Consider the following 19,260-nt stretch of genomic DNA (forward strand, 5'->3'; position numbering starts at 1 on the left):
ACTTAGGTTGTTTCCAACTCCTTGCTATTGTGAACAAAGCTGCAATAAACATGGGTGTGCATATATCTGCTTGGATGTCAGGTATGGTCTCTTCAGGGTATTCCCAGGAGTGGAATTGCTGGGTCAAATGGTATATGGCTTTGACAAGCACTGTGGCAACTGGATAATTAAAACAGACATTCGGAGGGAGGGGGAAGAAGAACTAACTGGGGAGGAGGGTAGAGAGAACGGTGCAGCAATGAAGGAATGAAAACCCAAAATCCCTGTAAAAGTTCATTAAAACTAATAAAATTTAATAATAATAAAAAAGTTGCCTACAAAATTTTAAGTGCCTGAAGACTATTATAAAGTCAAAGTATTACTTATGTCAATAAATGAAAATATGGATTACATATTGACTGTACTTACTGGCTTTTCTCAGAAACTCTGCAATACACAAGATAATCATCACATATACAGAAAGAATGTCAGAGGCAAAAGGGTAAGCGAGCAATATTTGGATTAAAATAAGAAAAATATTTTAAGGACGATGCATTTAACAAGATTCTAGACCATTACCAACTGAAAGCTAACACTCTAGAAGGTTTTCAGAGGAAGTAAATTGCACAGATCTCTGCCCATCTTTCTTCCCCAGGGTAGCTGGTGGATTCGAACCGCATCCCTTTAGGATTGCACCAAAGTTTCATGCCACTAAGTCACCAGATCTCCTTAATCTTCTAATTTCTTTATACCACTTTATCCATTAAGCAACGAACATGTAGAATTCAGACTAAAATCAGGAATGATATGTTCCTCTTTAGTGTCTGCTTTCAAAATAAGTAAACAAATTATTTTTTTAAATTTTTGACATATCAACTAACCAGATTTAATAAATACTGGTATTGTGTTTTCCACACTTTTATGTTAGTGGGAAGAGAAATCTCTTGAAACAACAATTAAATTCACTTAAGTCAACATTTTTAGGTGAAAACACACACATTTCTGGCTGCGGCTGTGCAACTTAACGGATTTACTGAGAAATCTGGATTTAGAAGACACCACAATCAGAAGGAAAAAGTCCCTAGATGAAAGACCCAAAGATGAAGCTGAGCAGGCAGAGAATGCGGTATAAGCCAAGTCATCAGTCACACAGAAGCTTTAACATTTTATTATACATTTATTACACATTAGTAATACTGTTTTCTTGTGGGAATTACTTCCCAAAAATGTTAATTATAGCAAAATAACTTTCTCTTTTTTAAATTAATTTTAATGAAAGTTTAGAGACTTCGGGTTTCTAATTATTCATTGTTGCACTTTTTTCCCTGCCCACCCTCTCCCCCAAATCATTTTTAAAGAAACCAAAAAATAACTGGTTGGTTCCAAAACATCTGAGATACAAATTTGCTATTGTTGTTAGATGCTGCAGTTTGAACCCATCAGCTGATCAATGGAAGAACGATGGCAGTCTGCTTCAGTAAAAATTCACAGCTTTGGAAATCCTATAGGGAAGTTCATAAACAATTCAATGGCTATTTGTAGGGTTTGTTTTAGATGCCAAAACAAGTTTGTTTTTTTCCCCTTGTGTGTGTACTGTCAAATCGGATCTGACTGGTACAGCAGGAGATTGCCCCTCCTTTTCCAGCAGGGCATCTGGTGGATTCATACCGCATACCTCTGGGATTGCAGTGCAGCTTCTTGCCACAAGGCCACCACAGCTCCCTCAAAACAACTTTAAAGGTGGTAAAATAGGGTGAAATTTTTAATTTCCTACCCTAAGGACTTGATTTTTAAAACTGGAGTGGTAAAGGTGAAGGGATACACAGATTCTGTGTCCACCTACACAGATAGTAGCATTCTTTGATATAACTCTATTACATATTCAGCACCTACAACAGTATTTGGTACACAATAGCTTCCTAACAAGTATCTGGTAACAAATGGACAAAGAAAAAGCTATTGATTGCTTTAAAAAATAGAGGAATTTCAGGTTTTTATTCATTATATATGTCTTAGACTAATTAAAATGATTCATAAATAACTTTCCAGAAACCAGTATTCTCTATTTTAGATCAGTAGCTGTTAATATTGAAGCTCTGGTAGTTTAGTGATGAGAACTGCGCTACCAACTCAAAAGTTATGTGGTTTGGATCTACCAGCAGTCCCATAAGAGAAAAATGGGCAATCTCCTCCTATGTGATTTAGTGCTTTTGAAAACCTGCTGGTGGGTCAGCTAAGGTAATCATTACCTTTAGTACTTATTATAGACTCACTATTACCTAGGAGTGATTTCCCATCTCCCTACCTCCTTCTGTCCACTCTATTATTTCTATGCTAAGTGAAGCCAAGATTATCTGGATATTAAATATATGTATTTGCCAGTATAAAAGTCAACATTACTGACAGCCTTAAATACAAAACAATACAAAGTTTTTCAATATTCTACACTAAGGAACCTAGAACAAATTCCAAGTGATATGTCATTGAAAAAAAAAAAAAGACAGACTTAAAAGGCAAAGAAAATTAATTTAAAAAAATCAAATTATGTATGTGGGAAAAATTTAGTATAAAATCCACTAAAATGAGGAGGGAGCAAAAATATCTTTTGCTTCATCTCCCTATCTTTCCTGCAAAACATTGACTTGATTTAATTATATTTGAAGAGTAACATTACATTGTTTTTATATACTAAGAAACTCTTAACTCCTAACAGTATACCACAAATTTAAGATCTCAACTAAAAATACATAATTAAAACACTATTTCATTATAATTCTGAGCTATGCTTTTGTATGTTTAATGCTTTTCTTTTTTCCCTAGTAAAAATGTGTTCTCTGTTTATCTTATGTAAGTTTCTCAGAGTTATCAAGTTCTCAAAAAAATCACACTGGAGGAAACTGGCTATCTTTCTCCCAAGGATATACTGGTGGATTCAAACCTTCAGAGAGGTGCAGCCTTTTGGTTAATAGCACACCTCCCTATGGACTATAATACCACCCACCAGCACTCACACTATAAAATACTACAGACTATGCTGGAGAGAGTACTGAATATCCCATGGTCTACCAAAAGAATAAATATGTCTTAAAAAAAGTGCAACCACACTGCTCCTTAGAGGCAATGATGGTGAACTTCACCTCACATACTTTAGGCATGTTATTAGGAGGGGCTGTCCTTGAAAAGACATCACCATGCTTGAAAAGGTGGAGGATAACAGACAGAGAGGAAGACCCTCAACAAGAGGGTATCAGTGGGCTCAAGTATATACGAAATGATTAGCAGTGCACAGGATAGGACCAAGTTCAAACAGATCTGTTATTCAGAGAGTTGCTAGGAGTTGTAGTTGCTTTGACGGCACCTACCAACAATGACAACATAGAATCGACTATGTCATGGTTCAGTAATATTCTTTGAAACAAAAAGTAATCCCCCAATACCAAGTAATATCTGAAGGAAAGGGACAGTGAACTATACAGAAGCTGTCATCCTTAATGTCAAGAAGGATTAACCTCTGTATCATGCCAACTATTCTTACCCTGGAGACCTGAGCACAGCGACACAAGGTAACGACATCCAGAAAAGAGAATATTCTAAAAAGAAAAGAGAGACAAACTTTATTATAAAGTTTTTCTTATTTGTCTATAAATAACTGATTAACATAATCCAAAAGAGCCGAAATTCTTTCCAACACACACATACAAAAACATTTAACTTAAAAATACTGACCATATGAAACATAAAAGGACTAAGAAATATTTTACTTATTGACATACTTATGTACAATGAATGATAAAAAGACTCCTAATTGAAACTCTGTCTCACATGCTTTGGGCAAGTGGCCAGCAAGGACCTATCCTTGGAGAAGGACATCATGCTCAGAAGGGTGGAGGGAGAGCACAAGAGAGGAAGACCTCAGATGAGATGGATTGATACAGTAACTAGGGCAAGGGGGTAGGTGTGTTAGAGTCAGTGAGACTGGCTCAGGACAGGGCAGGTTTCAGAGCTTTTGTACATAGGGTTGCTATGAGTCGCAGGCAACTCAACAGCACATAACAATAACAACAAGAATGGATATAGTTAGGTTTTGGGAGTTTTGGTAGGCTACTCGGGTTTATTTATTGATATTTTTTAAGAGTAAAATAGTAATGATAGATGTATTAGAAAGTTATATCCCCAAAAGGATGTACCTCTTTACCTGAAAGGAAACTTGGAAGCAAGGCCTGGATGGATTTAGTTTTATAAAAGTAAAAGGAATTAAAAAAAAAAAAAAAGTAAAAGGAATCAATTTTTCCGAAATCTAAATATAAAAAGAAATGCCCTAAGGGGAAGTATCATTAGAATGATAAAATTATATTACATAAGGACAAATTAATAATGTAATAACTAAGATTTTAATATAATTAATCCCAATTTAAAAAATAAAAACTTAAAAAAAGAAAAAATTTTAAAAATTAAAACTATCAATGTTAGAAAAAGATGCTAATTTTTTTAAAAATTATTTGTGTGTATACCATTAAACTGGATCTGAGTGGTACAGGAGATTGTCCCTCCTTCTCCCACAGAGCATCTAGTAGATTGAACCATGCTCCTCTGGGATTGCAGTACAAATTTTTTTTTCACTCTTTTACAAAGGTCAAATACTTATTTTGAAGTAAAACAAATTTTCTCTGCTAATACACTTGATAAACTTTTTTTTTTGAGGTTTTCTCTTCTTTTAATCAATGACCACATTCTTCAACTTTGGAAACGTGGACAAAGAGGCTGAGAAGCAACCTTTCTAAAACTAACAAATTAAGCTTTTCTGCAAATGGGGGAAAGGTACAATGTAACATGTTTTAGATAGTTAGACTAAAATTCATTGGGCTTTAAGAACTTTATGACATGCTTTCAGTCAACTGGAGATTTCTGTACAAATGGGCATCAAGAATCAGAGATGCATAAAGGCTTGCTAGATTTATTATTCTATGGTTTTGTAAAAAAGCTTTTCTTGTCAACTTGTCAACATACCAAATATTGCTGCTAGGTGATCACTCACATTTTGGAACTTGAAATAACTTTTGTTAAAAAAAGTTGTGTGCATTTGGTAAATATTTTCAGGTTTCAAGCAGAAATGGCATTTGATGAAATCATTCTAAGATGTAAGAAAAACAGCAACTGAGTTGTTTGTTTACAAGAAATTGCCCTAATGCTTTCTTACACATTTGCTTCCAAGATGTTTCTTAATAGGGTCTCTGCAAATTGTAGCTGACTCAGTGGTATCTTACAACAACAACAGTAAATGCTGACATGTTCTGATTTGCTACAGTTACAAAGGTCCATACAAAGAACTGATTAAGAGTTGGATAGGCTGGGCTGTGTGGCAACACAGGGGGCAGGTTAGGTATAACTGCAATCTCAAGTCACCAGCAGAGGAAGTCCCTGATCAATAGCCTTGACAATTACAATACAAATAAAATCTACAGTGATAGCTAGAGAGCCTGCTTTCTCTAAGAGACAAAATGGGTGGATAAAAAGGAAAGGATAGTTTATTTACATGCTAGGTAAGCTTTCTAAAAGTTGTGCACCTTGCCAGAAAGGAAAGAAATATAGAACCAGGTGTTTTAAGTGTTAATTCAAAATATATTTTACCACCTTTCAATTTTCACATTTAGGTCCTTGCTATTGTGCAGTGGCATAGTCTGGAGCAGGAAGTAGATACAAAATAAGTGCAAACTTGTAAGGTTAGCCTTTGTGTCCAACTTACTAACAGACTGCCTTGTCCCATCCTCACCACTTCTGTTCTTTAAGCTTCTTGCAGTCACTGGGTCAGTCCATCTCATAGAAGGTGGCATTTCATTTACTGAACTACTTTTTTGGAGCATGATCCAGGCCCTCCTGATAACATGCCCAAAGTGTGTGAGATGAAGTCTCACCACCCTTGCTCAAAGGAGTACCTGGCTGCACTTTTGAGACAGATTTTTGGGGCAATTCATAGTACAGTCATTACTCTTTGCCAGCACCACAATTCAAAGACATCAATTCTTCTTAGCTCTTATCTTTCAGCAATGGAAAATACCATGGCTCAGGTCTGGTCAGTCCTTGAATAGACTGATTTCTTAGTATTTTAAAGACGTCCTTGAAAGTATATTCTCCTAATGTAACAAGTCTTGATTCCTTCACTGCTCCTTTCATGAGTGTTGACTGTAGATCTAAGTAAAATGAAATTCTTGGAAATTTCATTCTTTTCTCCATTTATCATGATGTTGCCTATTGGTCCAGTGGTAAGGATTTTTATTCTTGATGTTGAGATGCAATTCATATCTGTAGTGCAATTCATATCTTCTTCAGTAAGCACCTACAAGTCTTCCTCACTTTTTGCAAGCAAAGTTGCATCATTTACTAAACACATATTCTCTTTATAGAGTTCAATTTCTCATTTGTTTGGCATAGATTGGTTAGGTATGGGAAAAGGATACAACCTGGATGAACAACTTATCTGATTTTACATGCAGTATTACCCTTTTTTTTTGTTAAACTATGGCTTCTTGGTCTATGTATAGGTTCTGCAAATGTATGATTAAGTATCCTGGAATTCTCATTCTTCCCAATGTTATGCACAATTTAAAAAAATCAGATAGTTGAATGTCTTTGCACAGTCAATAAAACATCTTTCTAGTATTTTCTGCTTTCTGCTAAGATTCATCTGACATCAGCAATGATACCCTTTATTCCATAGCCTCTTGTGATTCGAATTAAATTTCCGGTAGTATCGTTTTAATGTACTATCTCAACTGCTTTTTTTGTGTGTTTTTTTAAAACAAACTTAGTTTTCATTATATCACTCCTATACACGGTGTTGTGTAAACACTTAATTAAAATTTCATTCAAGAATTCATACATTTTTATATTAACTAAAATGTTGTTGGTGGTGGTGTTAACGAAAATAGATTACTATAATCCATTAATTACAATGTCTGATAAATATGTTGCATAATGCCTTTCCCTTTTTACATGATGTATCAATTTTTATTCCCATTTTCCTTTGCTTCCGTTCTGTGTAACCATTCTAAATTAATTCTATCTTGGTATAAGCCTTTCCTTAGCTTTAAAAAAATCAGTGGTTTTATACTTTAATAGGGAGTTCTGGTGGCCTAGTGGCAAGAAACTGTACTCCAATCCCAAAAACACAAAGTTCAAAGGCACCAGCTGCTCTGTAGAAGAAGGATGGACTATCTCCTTCTGTGTGATTGACTATAAAAACCCACTGGAGGGTCAGCTATGGTTTGGTTCCCACTCAATATCTCATAACAACACACTTTAACAGTCCTATTTTGCTTAGCATAATGTCCTGTAGGTGAATCCATTTTCTACATTGCTATTATTTATTAGTTCTAAGATACCATGATTTTTCTAGTTTTCATGATGACAATGCTTACTCTTATTCTCTTTTTGCTTTGTAGTAGTCACCATTAGCTGACTGATACCTCAAATGTGCTGTTTTTAGTCTCATATGTCTACTATGTGTATTTTTGTATCTGGGTCAGTTTCTCAATGATATTGCCATGTATGTTAATTTCAGAGTGCTGTTAGTGGTGACTCTCGGTCCAAAAAACTCTTTTAGAATTTCTCGTAAGATCAGTCTAGTTTGCACAAATTCCCTTGAAGTGGGATATGGCCTCCCTTCTGTCTAATCCTCCAGCCAGTTGGCCAGGTATGACAAACTTCTTGGCACAGATAAGTGAGGTATGTGAGACAGAGCTTCAAAACCTAGCCTCAAAGAACATACTTGGTTTCAACCTCTTCAAGACAGACAGATTTGTTTTCTTGGAGGTCCATGCTATGTTCAAGATTCTTCTCCAGCACCACAACTCACAGGCATCAATTTGTCTTCTGTCACCCTTAGTCATTATCCAGCTCTCTGATGCATAGCAAGTAACTGCTAAGATTTACTTAATTCAACTCATCTTTTGATTTCCTGACTGCTAGTACCAAGAGTGTTGTCTGCAGAGCCAAGCACACTCTGTTAACAATTTCAATCTCTTCTCCATCCATCACAGTGCTGCCAATTGGCCCAGTGGTAAGAATCTTTGTCTTCTTGATGTTGAGCTTCAATCCATACTGAAGATTACAGTCCTTGATCTTTTGCAGCAAGTGCTTCAGGTCCTCCTCAGTTTCAGCAGCAAGGCTGTGTCATCTGCATAACAGGTTGTTGATGATCTTCCTCCAATCCTGATGCCACATTCCTCCTCAAAGAGCCCAGCTTCCCAGATGATCTGTACTGCATTCAGATTGAAAAGGTATGGAGACAGATGCATTCTTGACACACTTCCTTCCTGATTTTAAACCATGAAGTGTTTCCCTGCTCTGTTCTGAGGTCTGTTTCCTGGTCCAAGTATAGGTTTCACACAAGCACAATCAAGTGCTCTGGAATTTCCTTTCTCCTCAAGGTTAACCACAATTTATTGTGATCCACACAGTCCAATGCATAGAATCCTTTAGTATACTGTTAATTCAAGGTTTTAATTTTTGTTTTTCTCAAGTTCTTTCAGCTGGTTTTGGTTTATTAAATCCAGGTCTTTACATCTTTCATTTCTATATTGTGTTCCAAATGGAACACAAAAGTGTAGCCTATAGAGAGCTGTATTGCTAAACTAAAGGTTGCCCATCTCTGGTGGTTTGAATCTACCAGCAGCACCAGTGGAAAAAGATAGCCTGTCTTCTCCTGTTAGAACTTTTATAGCCTTAAGGGAGCTCTGGTGGCCTAGTGGCAAGAAGTTGCACTGCAATCCCAGAGGCACATGGTTCAAATCCACCAGATGCTCTGCTGGAGAAGGAGGGGCAATCTCCTCCTGTACCAGTTGGATCTGATTTGACGATACACACACAAAAAGTAATATAAAATAAAAAAAGAACTTTTACAGCCTTAAAAACTCAAAGGAGGGTCATAATGAATCAGAACTGATTGCACTATAGTGGAGTTTGAGTTGTCTTCTAGAGGTGCCCTCTGAATCAATCTCCTGTTCAGCTCTCTTTCATCATTTCTTTTTCCTTAGTTTCTCTATGTTCAAGAACATGTTTTAGAGTCCCTTCTGACATCCATTTTTGACTTTTCATTTTTAGATTTTTAGAATCTTTAGATTTCTCCATGTATGATGCTGTCCCACAAACTGTCTGGTTTTTGGCCCTTAGTGCCTAATGCATCAAATTCTTGAAACAGTTTCTAAAATCAGGTAGAATAAATTCTAAGTTTTATTTCTGCTCTCCTGCTCTTATGTTTAGTTTTCTTCAGCTTCACTTTGACCTCATATATGAACAACTGATGTTCTGTTGCACAGTTATTGGGCTGATTCAAAATGGCTAATACCAGTCCATTCGAGCTCACTAATACCTAGGATATTAATCTTCATGTGTTCCATTTTGTTTTTTGACTATTTCCTCTTTTTATATTGCTTTTATTAACGGTGTGCTGCTCATTTTGTGTCATGCTACATCGTTCACTGGGTGAAATTATATTCTATATGTGTCATTAGGGTACACTACTCTGTGCTAAGGTTGTATCTTTTCTCCATACCTATTTGCTGAGCAAATAATTTGAAAATTCATGAATCTGAACTCTGGTGTTGGAGAAGAGTACTGAATATACTATGGACTAGAAAAGGAGGAAGTACAACCACATCATCCTTACAGATGATAAAATTCTGTATTTTTAGGCACACTGTCAAGAGAGGGTTGTCTTTGCAAAGAGACATCATTATGGGAAAGGTGGAGGGTCCTCAAAAAGATGGAATACAGTGACTACGACAATAGGTTTGAGCATGATAGAGGTCATGAGGATGGCACAGGACAAGGCAGGTTCAGATTTGTTGTTTATAGGGTGGCTATTAATCGATGTCACCCAACAGCACCTAAAAACAACAATTACTTTGTACCTGAGTCGGAACAGACCCACAGCTGACCCTCTAGTGGGTTTTCAGAGGCAGTTAACATGTTGCCGCAAATGACAGCAAAATGTGTTTCTAAGCACGGCCGTCAATTTAAAAGTGTGCGGCAATGTGTTAACAGCAGTGGAGACTGCTCATCTCTCCCCAGCAGATTAGCTAGTGGCCTCCAACCACGTGCCTTCAGAATTGCAGCACAGCTTTTTGCCACTGGGCCACTAGAGCTCACAAAACAATTACTTTGAAGAGACAGCTCTTCCATAGTTGTATTCTGCACAACAACCTTCAACCTAAAGGGCTTCTGGTACTGTATCAGATAATGTTCTATTGCTATATATATGGGGTTTTACAGTTTACTGTTTTAGAAGGATAGCCAGTCATGCCCCTACTTTGTCTTAGCCTGAGAGCTCTGGGGAAACATGCTGGAAAATTGTCCAGCATGTGTGACCCCATTGTATCTGAAACATCAGCTGCATAGCAATATGCAAGCCAACACAGTATAGTATACTGACAGATGAGAGGTGGCATACAGGTGTACTTCATTTTACTGTCCTTTGCTTTACTGTGTTAAAAAAACCCCAAGCAACCAACCAAGCTAAAATCAACAAACTGAAGGTCTGTGGTAACCCTGGCTTGAGCAAGCCTATCAGTGATATTTTCCCAACATGTGCTCACCTTATGTCTGTGCTACATTTTACAATATTTCTTAAGTATTTTAAATGTTATTCACAGTAATAATCTAAAATATAAACATAATTTTTATATATACTTGCATCTGTCTGGAGTGGAATCTCCAATATCTCAGAACTACAAGTGTGAGAAAGTTTTAGAGGAACACTTAAAGAATTACTTTAGTAATGTGATAGAAGACTGATTAGAGAAAGCGTGCTCTGTTGCTACTGTTGAGATGGCTCCTAACAATTGTAAAGAACCATAGTTTCAAAGTGTATTCTTATTTCTTTAGTATACAACCTAGTGGTAGAATTTCTGGGTCAATGATATTCCCATTTTAAGCCTTTAAAGGAAACATCGGATTGTTTTTCCACAGTGATCACACCATTTTATATTTCCACCAACAGTTTAAGAGACTTCTAAGCTCTCCACCCCCTTTTGATAAAGGGTATTCATTCCTTTTGAATTTAAAAGTTCATCTCCTACTCACTCATACATAAATATTTATCACATTGTACTCATGATTCAATATTCTCGAGTATTTTACAAATGGGGGAAAAAATCAGAAACTTATAAATAATAATAATAATCTTTATCATACAAGTACACTCTGTCTTTTATCTAAAAAGGGCATGTGTGATCTCAAGAAGTCTTACCACTTGAAGTAATTTTGTAGTTATCAATATAAATGATCCACAGAAGGAGTCTTGAGAAATAAGAGACTTACAGCAGCTTCTAGAAGCACACAAGAGTCTTTGTCTTATAAACATTGACATTCATTTTTCAAGAGGTATCCTTAAATAAATGCATATGGTCCTGCTCTGAATAGGGGTACTGTCAATCTTGCTAACTCAATTTCACATTATATAAACAGTCAATTCCAGCTTGCTAAACCATTATAATAAAGTCTGTTTCCAAATGAAAGGAGGAGAATCATTATTCAAGAGAAAACAAGAACACTTAATTCTTTGGTAAATAGCTGTGGCCTTGCACAGACAAGGAAATCGTATGGCCTTGACAAACACAATTTTTCTCTTTGTACATAACTTGAAACCTAATCCAGTCAAATGTATCCTTTTTCTTAAACTGTGTTTTTTTAAGAACAGCTAAAACATAGACATTATATGAATTCCATAGAAAGGACATCCAAGCCTTCATGAGTCTGCAATAGAAAAATGCAGACTCAGTGTGGAAAAAGGAAACGGATTCCAAACGAAACTGCCTCCTTGAACTACTACTGAGAGACAGCAGAACATTACAGAATCATTTTTGTAGTATTCTTGCTTAAATGTGTACTGTAAACTGAATTTATCATGAGTAAACATCAGATAGAGACAAACTGATGAACCTCCTTCAAAATATCAATATCCTTAAAATGTATCAAGATCAGAAAGACTCAAGAACTAAGATTAATGTAGTATATGATTCTAGACTGATTCGCAGTCAAGCAAAAAGACATTCATGGGACAAATGACGAAATTCTATTAGTTAATAGTATTTGATCTATGTTAATTTTCTCATTTGATAACAGTATTGTTAAAATATGTAAGATGTTAACCCTTGGAGAAACTGGATGAGGAGTATACTCAAATACTTTGTATTATTTTTGGAATATCTGAAGTACGAAATTATTTTTAAAAGGAAAATTAGAAATAAAAACATGTTAAAATAGAAAAAAGGCAAAATGGGGATTTTTTTCTATTCTTCCTTTTTTTAAGGAAAAATTATTTATTGAAACAGTAAAAATGCCAATGATGTGTTCAGCTGAGCGGAGAAACCCGAGAGATAAGCTTTAATTTGGTATAAATCAAAGAACTAGCTGGAAATGGCCTTAAGTTAATGGGATACAGCAGTAGTTTTCAAACTTAACTGCACTTAAAACACAAACATCTTTTGCCTGACTCCTGGAAAGTCTAATTTATTTGGGGTGTGGTCTGAGTACAGCTTCAATAATGAAGTCTTTTGAATCTCCCCAGGTGATTCTAAGGTACTAAGGTGCTTTATATGTGGTCTTACAAAACCTGAATAACTATCAAGGTATTAGTTCTTAGGAAGAATAGGTCTTACCAGAGTTGAGACTTTTCATTTTTATTTGAGACCAAGATAGAGTCTAGCAATAAAAAGAACCATGAAAGAGTTCTCACAGGCTGGTGACTAAGACTCTTTCTTAAGAACAAAGGACATTATATTAAATACATGGGAACAGGAATGTCCCAACAGTCCAAAACCTGGAATCCAAGAAGGATGAAGTGAATTACTTAAAGACTATATATTGGGAACTCTGGCGGCTTACTGGTAAGGAAGTGCACTGTCAACACAAAGTTACACGTGCTGAATCTATCAGCTGCTCCACAGTAGGAAGATGGGCAATCTCCCCCTATTTAATTAACTGCCTTTGAAAACCCACTGGAGGATTGATAATCTGTGGGTCATTTCCACTTGATGGGACAGAACAGTTCAGCCTTTGAAGCAGTGACAAGATACTAAAAACTAAGAGTATCCTTAAGAAGTTGAGTTCCATAAAATTAATCACCACTGATTTTATAAAACATAATGCATGGGATTGATTGTATGAAATATCATGTCAATGAAGAATAGTGTGAAACACAATGTATACAAACTTTGTAAGCAAACTAATGACAAATAAAATTTAGAAAAAGAAGTTACGTTCCAACCACAGGAAAGCTACTTTGAGACTTTGGTTGAAACAAGCCACAGAGATATAGCAGAGGAATAATAGGTCTCTCTCTCTCATTGCCATCAAGTTGGGTCTGACTAATATCTGAGCCTCCAGCAGGTTTCCAAAGCTGAGAATCATGTAGGAGGGGCCTGTCCATATTTCTTACAAGAAACATCTGGTGGCTTTGAACTTCAAGAGAAGTGAGTTAGCAGGGCAACTCTCTTAACTGCATCACCAGCAGGACTGACTGACTATAGCAGGTGTAGTAAAGGTAAGTCGAATGGACTGGATCAAGATAGTGGTTATCACAGAGGGCAAAATTAGATTCCTTCACCTGCAATAGTTTCTCTTAAGTAGGATATTATTTCCAGGATCTGTCACTAGGGAAGGGGTCTCCTAGAAAAGAAAATGTAAAATCAAAGTGGGGGACACATGGGTATAGGTCCTGGAACATTCGTTTTCATACTCGAAGTCTATGTTCTGAACAAATGGGAATGGTTGGCCTCCATAATAGGCAGGGGAGAGCACGAACATAGTTACAGGCAAAAACTGACTAAAACCTGATTCATGAAGAGCTCTACAAAAGGAACTTCACCTGAATTGGTTCATCCTGAGGCAAGGGACCTGTTTCCATACCGCCCTGTAAACAAGGCAGCTCCTATTAGCTGAGGGAAGCTATCTTCTAGAGCAATCAAGTCTCAAAAATGAGAGTGCACCAAAATCACTTGGACGTTTTGCTAAAACAGATTGCTGGGCTCACCCCTAAAATTTGTGGTTCAGAGTCGGGGCTTGAGAATTTGTATCTCCAGTAAGTTGCCAAGTGACACAAATGCTGCTGATCCAGGGATTTGGGGACCATACTTTGGGAAGCCCTGGGTTAGACGTGAAGCTGGAGCTGCCAACACTAACAGCATCTGGTATAATGGATAGCTGAGCACCATCTCCTACAGGTAATAACTTGGCATCATCTTCATTATGGAGCTAGCCAGCCAATTACTGCACCAGGAGCCAGCTGGGCTGCAGGTATGGCTCGGAAGACTACATTCTTAAGTCAGACTATCTAGGCTCTTAGTGTCCTGTGTCATTGTCCTGTTGTTATCTTCTGTCATTTGAAACCTTCTGTCTCAGCCTGGGTACTGAACTTCAAAAGAAGGGCATAAGGCACTTGAAAAGGCTGAACCTTCATTCGACTAGGCAAGTATGATGGGGCAAGGTGCAATCAAGGGGAAGTCTTTTCAAGAGTGGAAAATCTTCAAATATTTGGGGGCAAGGATCCTAAAAGACCAAGTTGGGGAAATGGATTTTCATTATAACTTCTAATTTGATAAGTCCCACCAGAGTCCACAGTAAGCAGCTCCCACTTCTAATCCAGGGATCACACCAGGTGAAGAGGAAAGTATAGAAGTAATTGACTGCCTTGCCCCGGTATGAGTTGTACTCATAAGATACCTGGTACCCCTTGGCTTCAATGTCCATCTTTACACAGTCCAGGAGGTCCTTGATGTCTGGCGCAGCCTTCCAGGGCCAGAACTTGACCAATGACATCTTGTTGGCCTCCAGGGTGCACAGGGTATCAACGCAGTGCATAGCATCCTCTTCCTTGCGCACCGCGCACACCAGCACTCTGGAGCTGCGGGCTGCTATGGCCTCTGCGCGCCAGGCTCACCATGAGCTCTAGGTTCTCACTGTAGCCTGGAACCCGCAGCAGAAACTGCTTCCGAGCCACATGCTCTCCGAAGATCTTCGGAGTATCCTCCAGGAGCTTGACCAAAGGCTTGATTTCGTAGAACTGGGCTTCCCTGTACACCTCAGGGATGTGCTGGGTGGGTAGCTGCCCGCTGCGCAGGAAGTCAAGGATGGGTCCAAAATGGGTGTCTGGGCGATCAATGAAATAGTGTCCCTCCAAATCCATGCAGGCCTTGGCTGAGCTGGAGAACATCTCTGCCAGCTTTGAGCCCGGGAGTTTTCTCAGGGTGCTCACTGTGGTGGTGTAGAACTCACCCTCCACGTTCAGCTCCACTACTGGCAAGATCGTCGGCGGGCCCCTGTGGGGCGCAGCCAAGCCGGGCCGCGGGGACCCGGGCGGCGGGGTCAGGTTCATCCTGGCGCCAGCAAGCCACTCGCCACTCGCAATGTGCAGCACGTCTCGCCCCGCTCCGCCACATGTGGGGCTTGTAGCCGACCTTTTTTCTATTCTTCTAATGAAGAATTCTAATTTTCCTTGATAGAGACATTTGCTGTTTCCAGCCTTGAACTAGATGGACATGTTAATTCAAATTCAAGCCCTTTCTGGGAATTCACTCTATGCATTTCAATAAATTACAAATGTCCAGATTTATTATACAAGTATTTAAACGGATTCATTATTCTTTCTCTAAGTGATCAAGAAAACCTCTTTCCAATTTGGTTTTCATGAGTTTTGTTTAACAAAGCCTATGTTTTACACACATTTGATATAGTTTGTTTAGAATTTTCCAGAGAAATACTGTTAAGTAGTTACCTTTCACACTTAGCTTAAAAATTATTCCATTTACTCTACAATACACGCCAGGGTATAGTCCACTATGTTGTTGTCAGGTGCCACACTGGTTCTGACTCAGACTGACTAGGTACAACAGAATCAAGCACTGCCTGGTCTTGTGCCATCCTCACAATTGCTAGGTTTGAGCTCACTGCTACAGCCAATGTGTTAATTCATCAAACCTGAAGATGTTCATCAAGTTCCAATATAATACACTATCAATTAGAATAAAATTATTGATAAAAGTGTTGACATGGATAAAAAGATATTCATGGGATAAATGATGAAATTTTATTAGTTAATTTCCTCATTTTAATAATAATATTGCAGAGTTATACAGGTTGCTAACCCTATGTGAAACTGGATGAAAGGTAAACTCAAATTCTTTGTATTATTTTATTATTTGACTCAACTCCTTGCCATCGAGGCAGAACCAACTCCTGTGGTTTTTTAACTTTCTGTGGTTTTTTAAGGCTGGCACACAGGAGGAGACTGACTCTTTCTCTTACAGAATGGTTGGAGGATTCAAATTACCAGAAGCACCAGAAGCAGCACAACTCCAGACCTCTCTATTGAAAACAGCAATCGTGTTCCAACTTAACAAGTCTGACACATATTTTCCTTCTTCAATCTCTGTTTTTCCTGCTTCTGAAGTCTGAGCTATTTATTTCACTACCCTACAGTAGGAGTCAAATACTCCTAATCTTGCCTGCTTCTAAAACCTAGAATGGTACCACGCTCCACTATGCACAGTAGTAGTACACATTTTGTCACTCCCTTCATTAATTATGGTGAAGAAGCAGAACTGAGGAGAAAAAGTTCTATATACGGTTTTGAGTACCTGTGATAAATTGTCAATAAAATACTTGTTCAGTATTTGACACAGGGCCAGAAAGAAAGCACTTCAATAGAGTTGGAGTCAACTTGATGGCACTTCATAAGAGAACTATTCCGGCGAGCTCTGGTGGCCTAGTGGCAAGAAGCTGACTACAATCCCAGAGGTGCACGGTTCAAATCCAGATGCTCTGCTGGAAAAGGAGAAACAATCTCCTCCTGTACCAGTCAGATCCGATCTGACAGTACACACACACACACACTCACAAAATAATAAAATAAAAAAAAAATTAAAAAAAAAGAGAACTATTCCCAAATATATCCACCCACAACCCCCCCCCCCCCCGCCATCATTTCTGGTTCTATTGATATTAAACTATGATATACTATGATACTATGATGATAAACTATGATATTGACATGTGAATTGCTTTCGCCAATCAGATGTAGATTAACATGATTATGGTATTTGTTTAAAATGGCTTTCCTAGCCATTGCCTGACTCTGCCATGTGGATAGGGGGTAATAGGTTAACAGGAAGCATTAGCCTATCCACAAGGGGACGGGATAGTCTTGCCATTCAATTGAGAAGATCCACCAGCAAAATAGGAGGATCTTTTCCATCAACAAAGAAGCAAAAAAATGTAGTACAGCCATTGGGGCTAGAGATCTTTGCACCAGTCAGACTAGGGTGCAGCACCTATTATCAGTCACAATGGAAGCCTGAGGGCACACCTTTGGACTGCTATAGCACAGAAGTATTTGTTGGAAGATTTCGGGGGTAGTAAATGGGACAGAAGAGCCGTAATTAGAAGGACTGAGAGCTTTGTAATAGTAGGCTAAATAAAGCGAGGCTGAAGCCTGAGGCACCTCTAAGCACATTTTTGAAGCTGTAGCCTATATGGTTTGTGAGCTATTGCAGATTTTGGACCCAGTAAAGCAATAGCACTGGTGTTGGGATAAGTAAGAGTTACGAAGAATGCCTAACAGATTTGGTTTTGTGCTGTTGATGGGGACAGCTCTCCTCTGTAAAACTGGTAAAGGTCAGATATGGCCATCTCATATAGCTCTTGCTCTTTTTTACAATGATGATGCCACATCTGTATAAAAGTTTTAAAAAATTAATTAAATGATCAGGCTTGATATTTTATACATCTGTCCTTAGCATCAAATAAGAGTTTATCCTTTAGTCTACATCAAAGAATGAGAAGTTAAGTGTAAGAGACCCATAGTTGAACCACTGCCTGGAAGACAGTTATGTAATGGTTGAAGGAAAAAGTCACTGAGATTTAACAATGATCAGTAGTAACTAAAGCTGGTTGGAACAGGAATTTTCTTCAGCCTGAACAATGACAACTGTCTTGGCCATGACAGACATAGCTCATCCACAGTTATTACAGTAAAATTATCAACAGTGACTAAAAATATTAAGAAAAAAGAATAGCATCTTTTTGTGAGGTTGTTGTGGGTACCATAAGTGACCCTATGAATAATAGATCTGACCACTGTTCTATCCTGTGCCATCCTCGCACTGCGGCTCCATGTCAATCCACCTGAGTGTCTTTCCAGTCCTTCACCACCTCTCACACCCAGCACCATGTCCTTCTCCAAAGAATAGTCCCTTCTAGCAACATGTTTGAAGTATGAGATGAAACGTTATCATCTTTGCCTCCAAGTTTATGCATCTCTGGCTGCACTTTCTCCAAGACTTATTTGTTCATTTGGCAGTCCAAAAGGTATAGATTAGGAGAGAGAAAACTGTTCAGATACTTTGATTCATAACTAAAAAATATGAAGTATATTTAACAAAAGAACTGATAATAGTCTAGTTACTATATATACACATACACACATATGAAGCCTATCAACTAATTTGAAAGTTCACAAAAACAATCAATAAATTTAATATACAGTATAGTGAAAATTCAATTCATTGCCATCAACACAAAACACACTCTCAGCTAACTTTCCAGCAGGTATTCAGGACTCACATCAGGAGACTTCATCGTTCTACAGTTGCTAGTGGATTCAAATTACCAGAGGTCGCACTTTTGGGTTAATAATACATGGACTACTACTATTAATAATGGTAATTAATGTAACAGAATAAATTTGTGTCAGCAAATATATACACATACAAGTAATAGATAATTTTAGGCAATAAATACATACCAAAAAACCAACATAAATCAGCAATCATAGACTTACCGTAATAGAAGTTCTTTGGGAAGTTTTTTATTGATTACAGCTTCATCACTATTTGAGAACATCTGCAAAAACAGAATCACTGTGTTATGATGGGTCAAGTGTTGTTTAATATTTTTTTTTAAATTATTATTATTTGTATGTGTACTGTCAAATCAGATCTGACTGGTACAGGAGGAGATTGTTCCCCCTTCTCCAGCAGAGCATTGGTGGATTTGAACTGTGTGCCTTCATAGTAAAAAAAGTAATTTCTAGATCCATCTTGAAGCGCAACATCGTGAGTGACAGGATTATATCCATACGCTTACAAGGAAGTCCAGTGAATACCACCATCATTCAGATATATGCACCAACAACCAGAGCCAAAGAAGAAGAAATAGATGATTTCTACCAACTTTTACAGTCGGAGATAGATCGAACATGCAATCAAGATGCATTGATAATAATGGGTG

At 37.7% G+C, this 19,260-nt stretch overlaps 1 protein-coding gene and 1 pseudogene across 2 annotated transcripts in view; both read right to left on the reverse strand.

Annotated features, from left to right (window-relative positions):
- The window catches only part of LOC102862427 (F-box/LRR-repeat protein 20-like), a 46,960-nt gene extending 28,087 nt beyond the window's left edge, over positions 1-18,873 (reverse strand). For both annotated transcript variants that reach the window (XM_006889379.1, XM_006889378.1), the window contains exons 1-2: positions 18,812-18,873; positions 3,515-3,569 (exon numbers count right to left, since the gene is read on the reverse strand). In XM_006889379.1, the coding sequence (XP_006889441.1) occupies positions 3,515-3,569; positions 18,812-18,873 (117 nt within the window). The remainder of the gene's footprint in view (positions 1-3,514; positions 3,570-18,811) is intronic.
- Positions 14,524-15,349, reverse strand: LOC102856741 (annotated as a pseudogene).
- Positions 18,874-19,260: the final 387 nt, after the last annotated feature.

Source organism: Elephantulus edwardii, unplaced genomic scaffold (genome assembly GCF_000299155.1).
Source record: "Elephantulus edwardii isolate Elephantulus edwardi_28Jun2011 unplaced genomic scaffold, EleEdw1.0 scaffold00077, whole genome shotgun sequence".
Taxonomy (NCBI): Eukaryota; Metazoa; Chordata; class Mammalia; order Macroscelidea; family Macroscelididae; genus Elephantulus; species Elephantulus edwardii.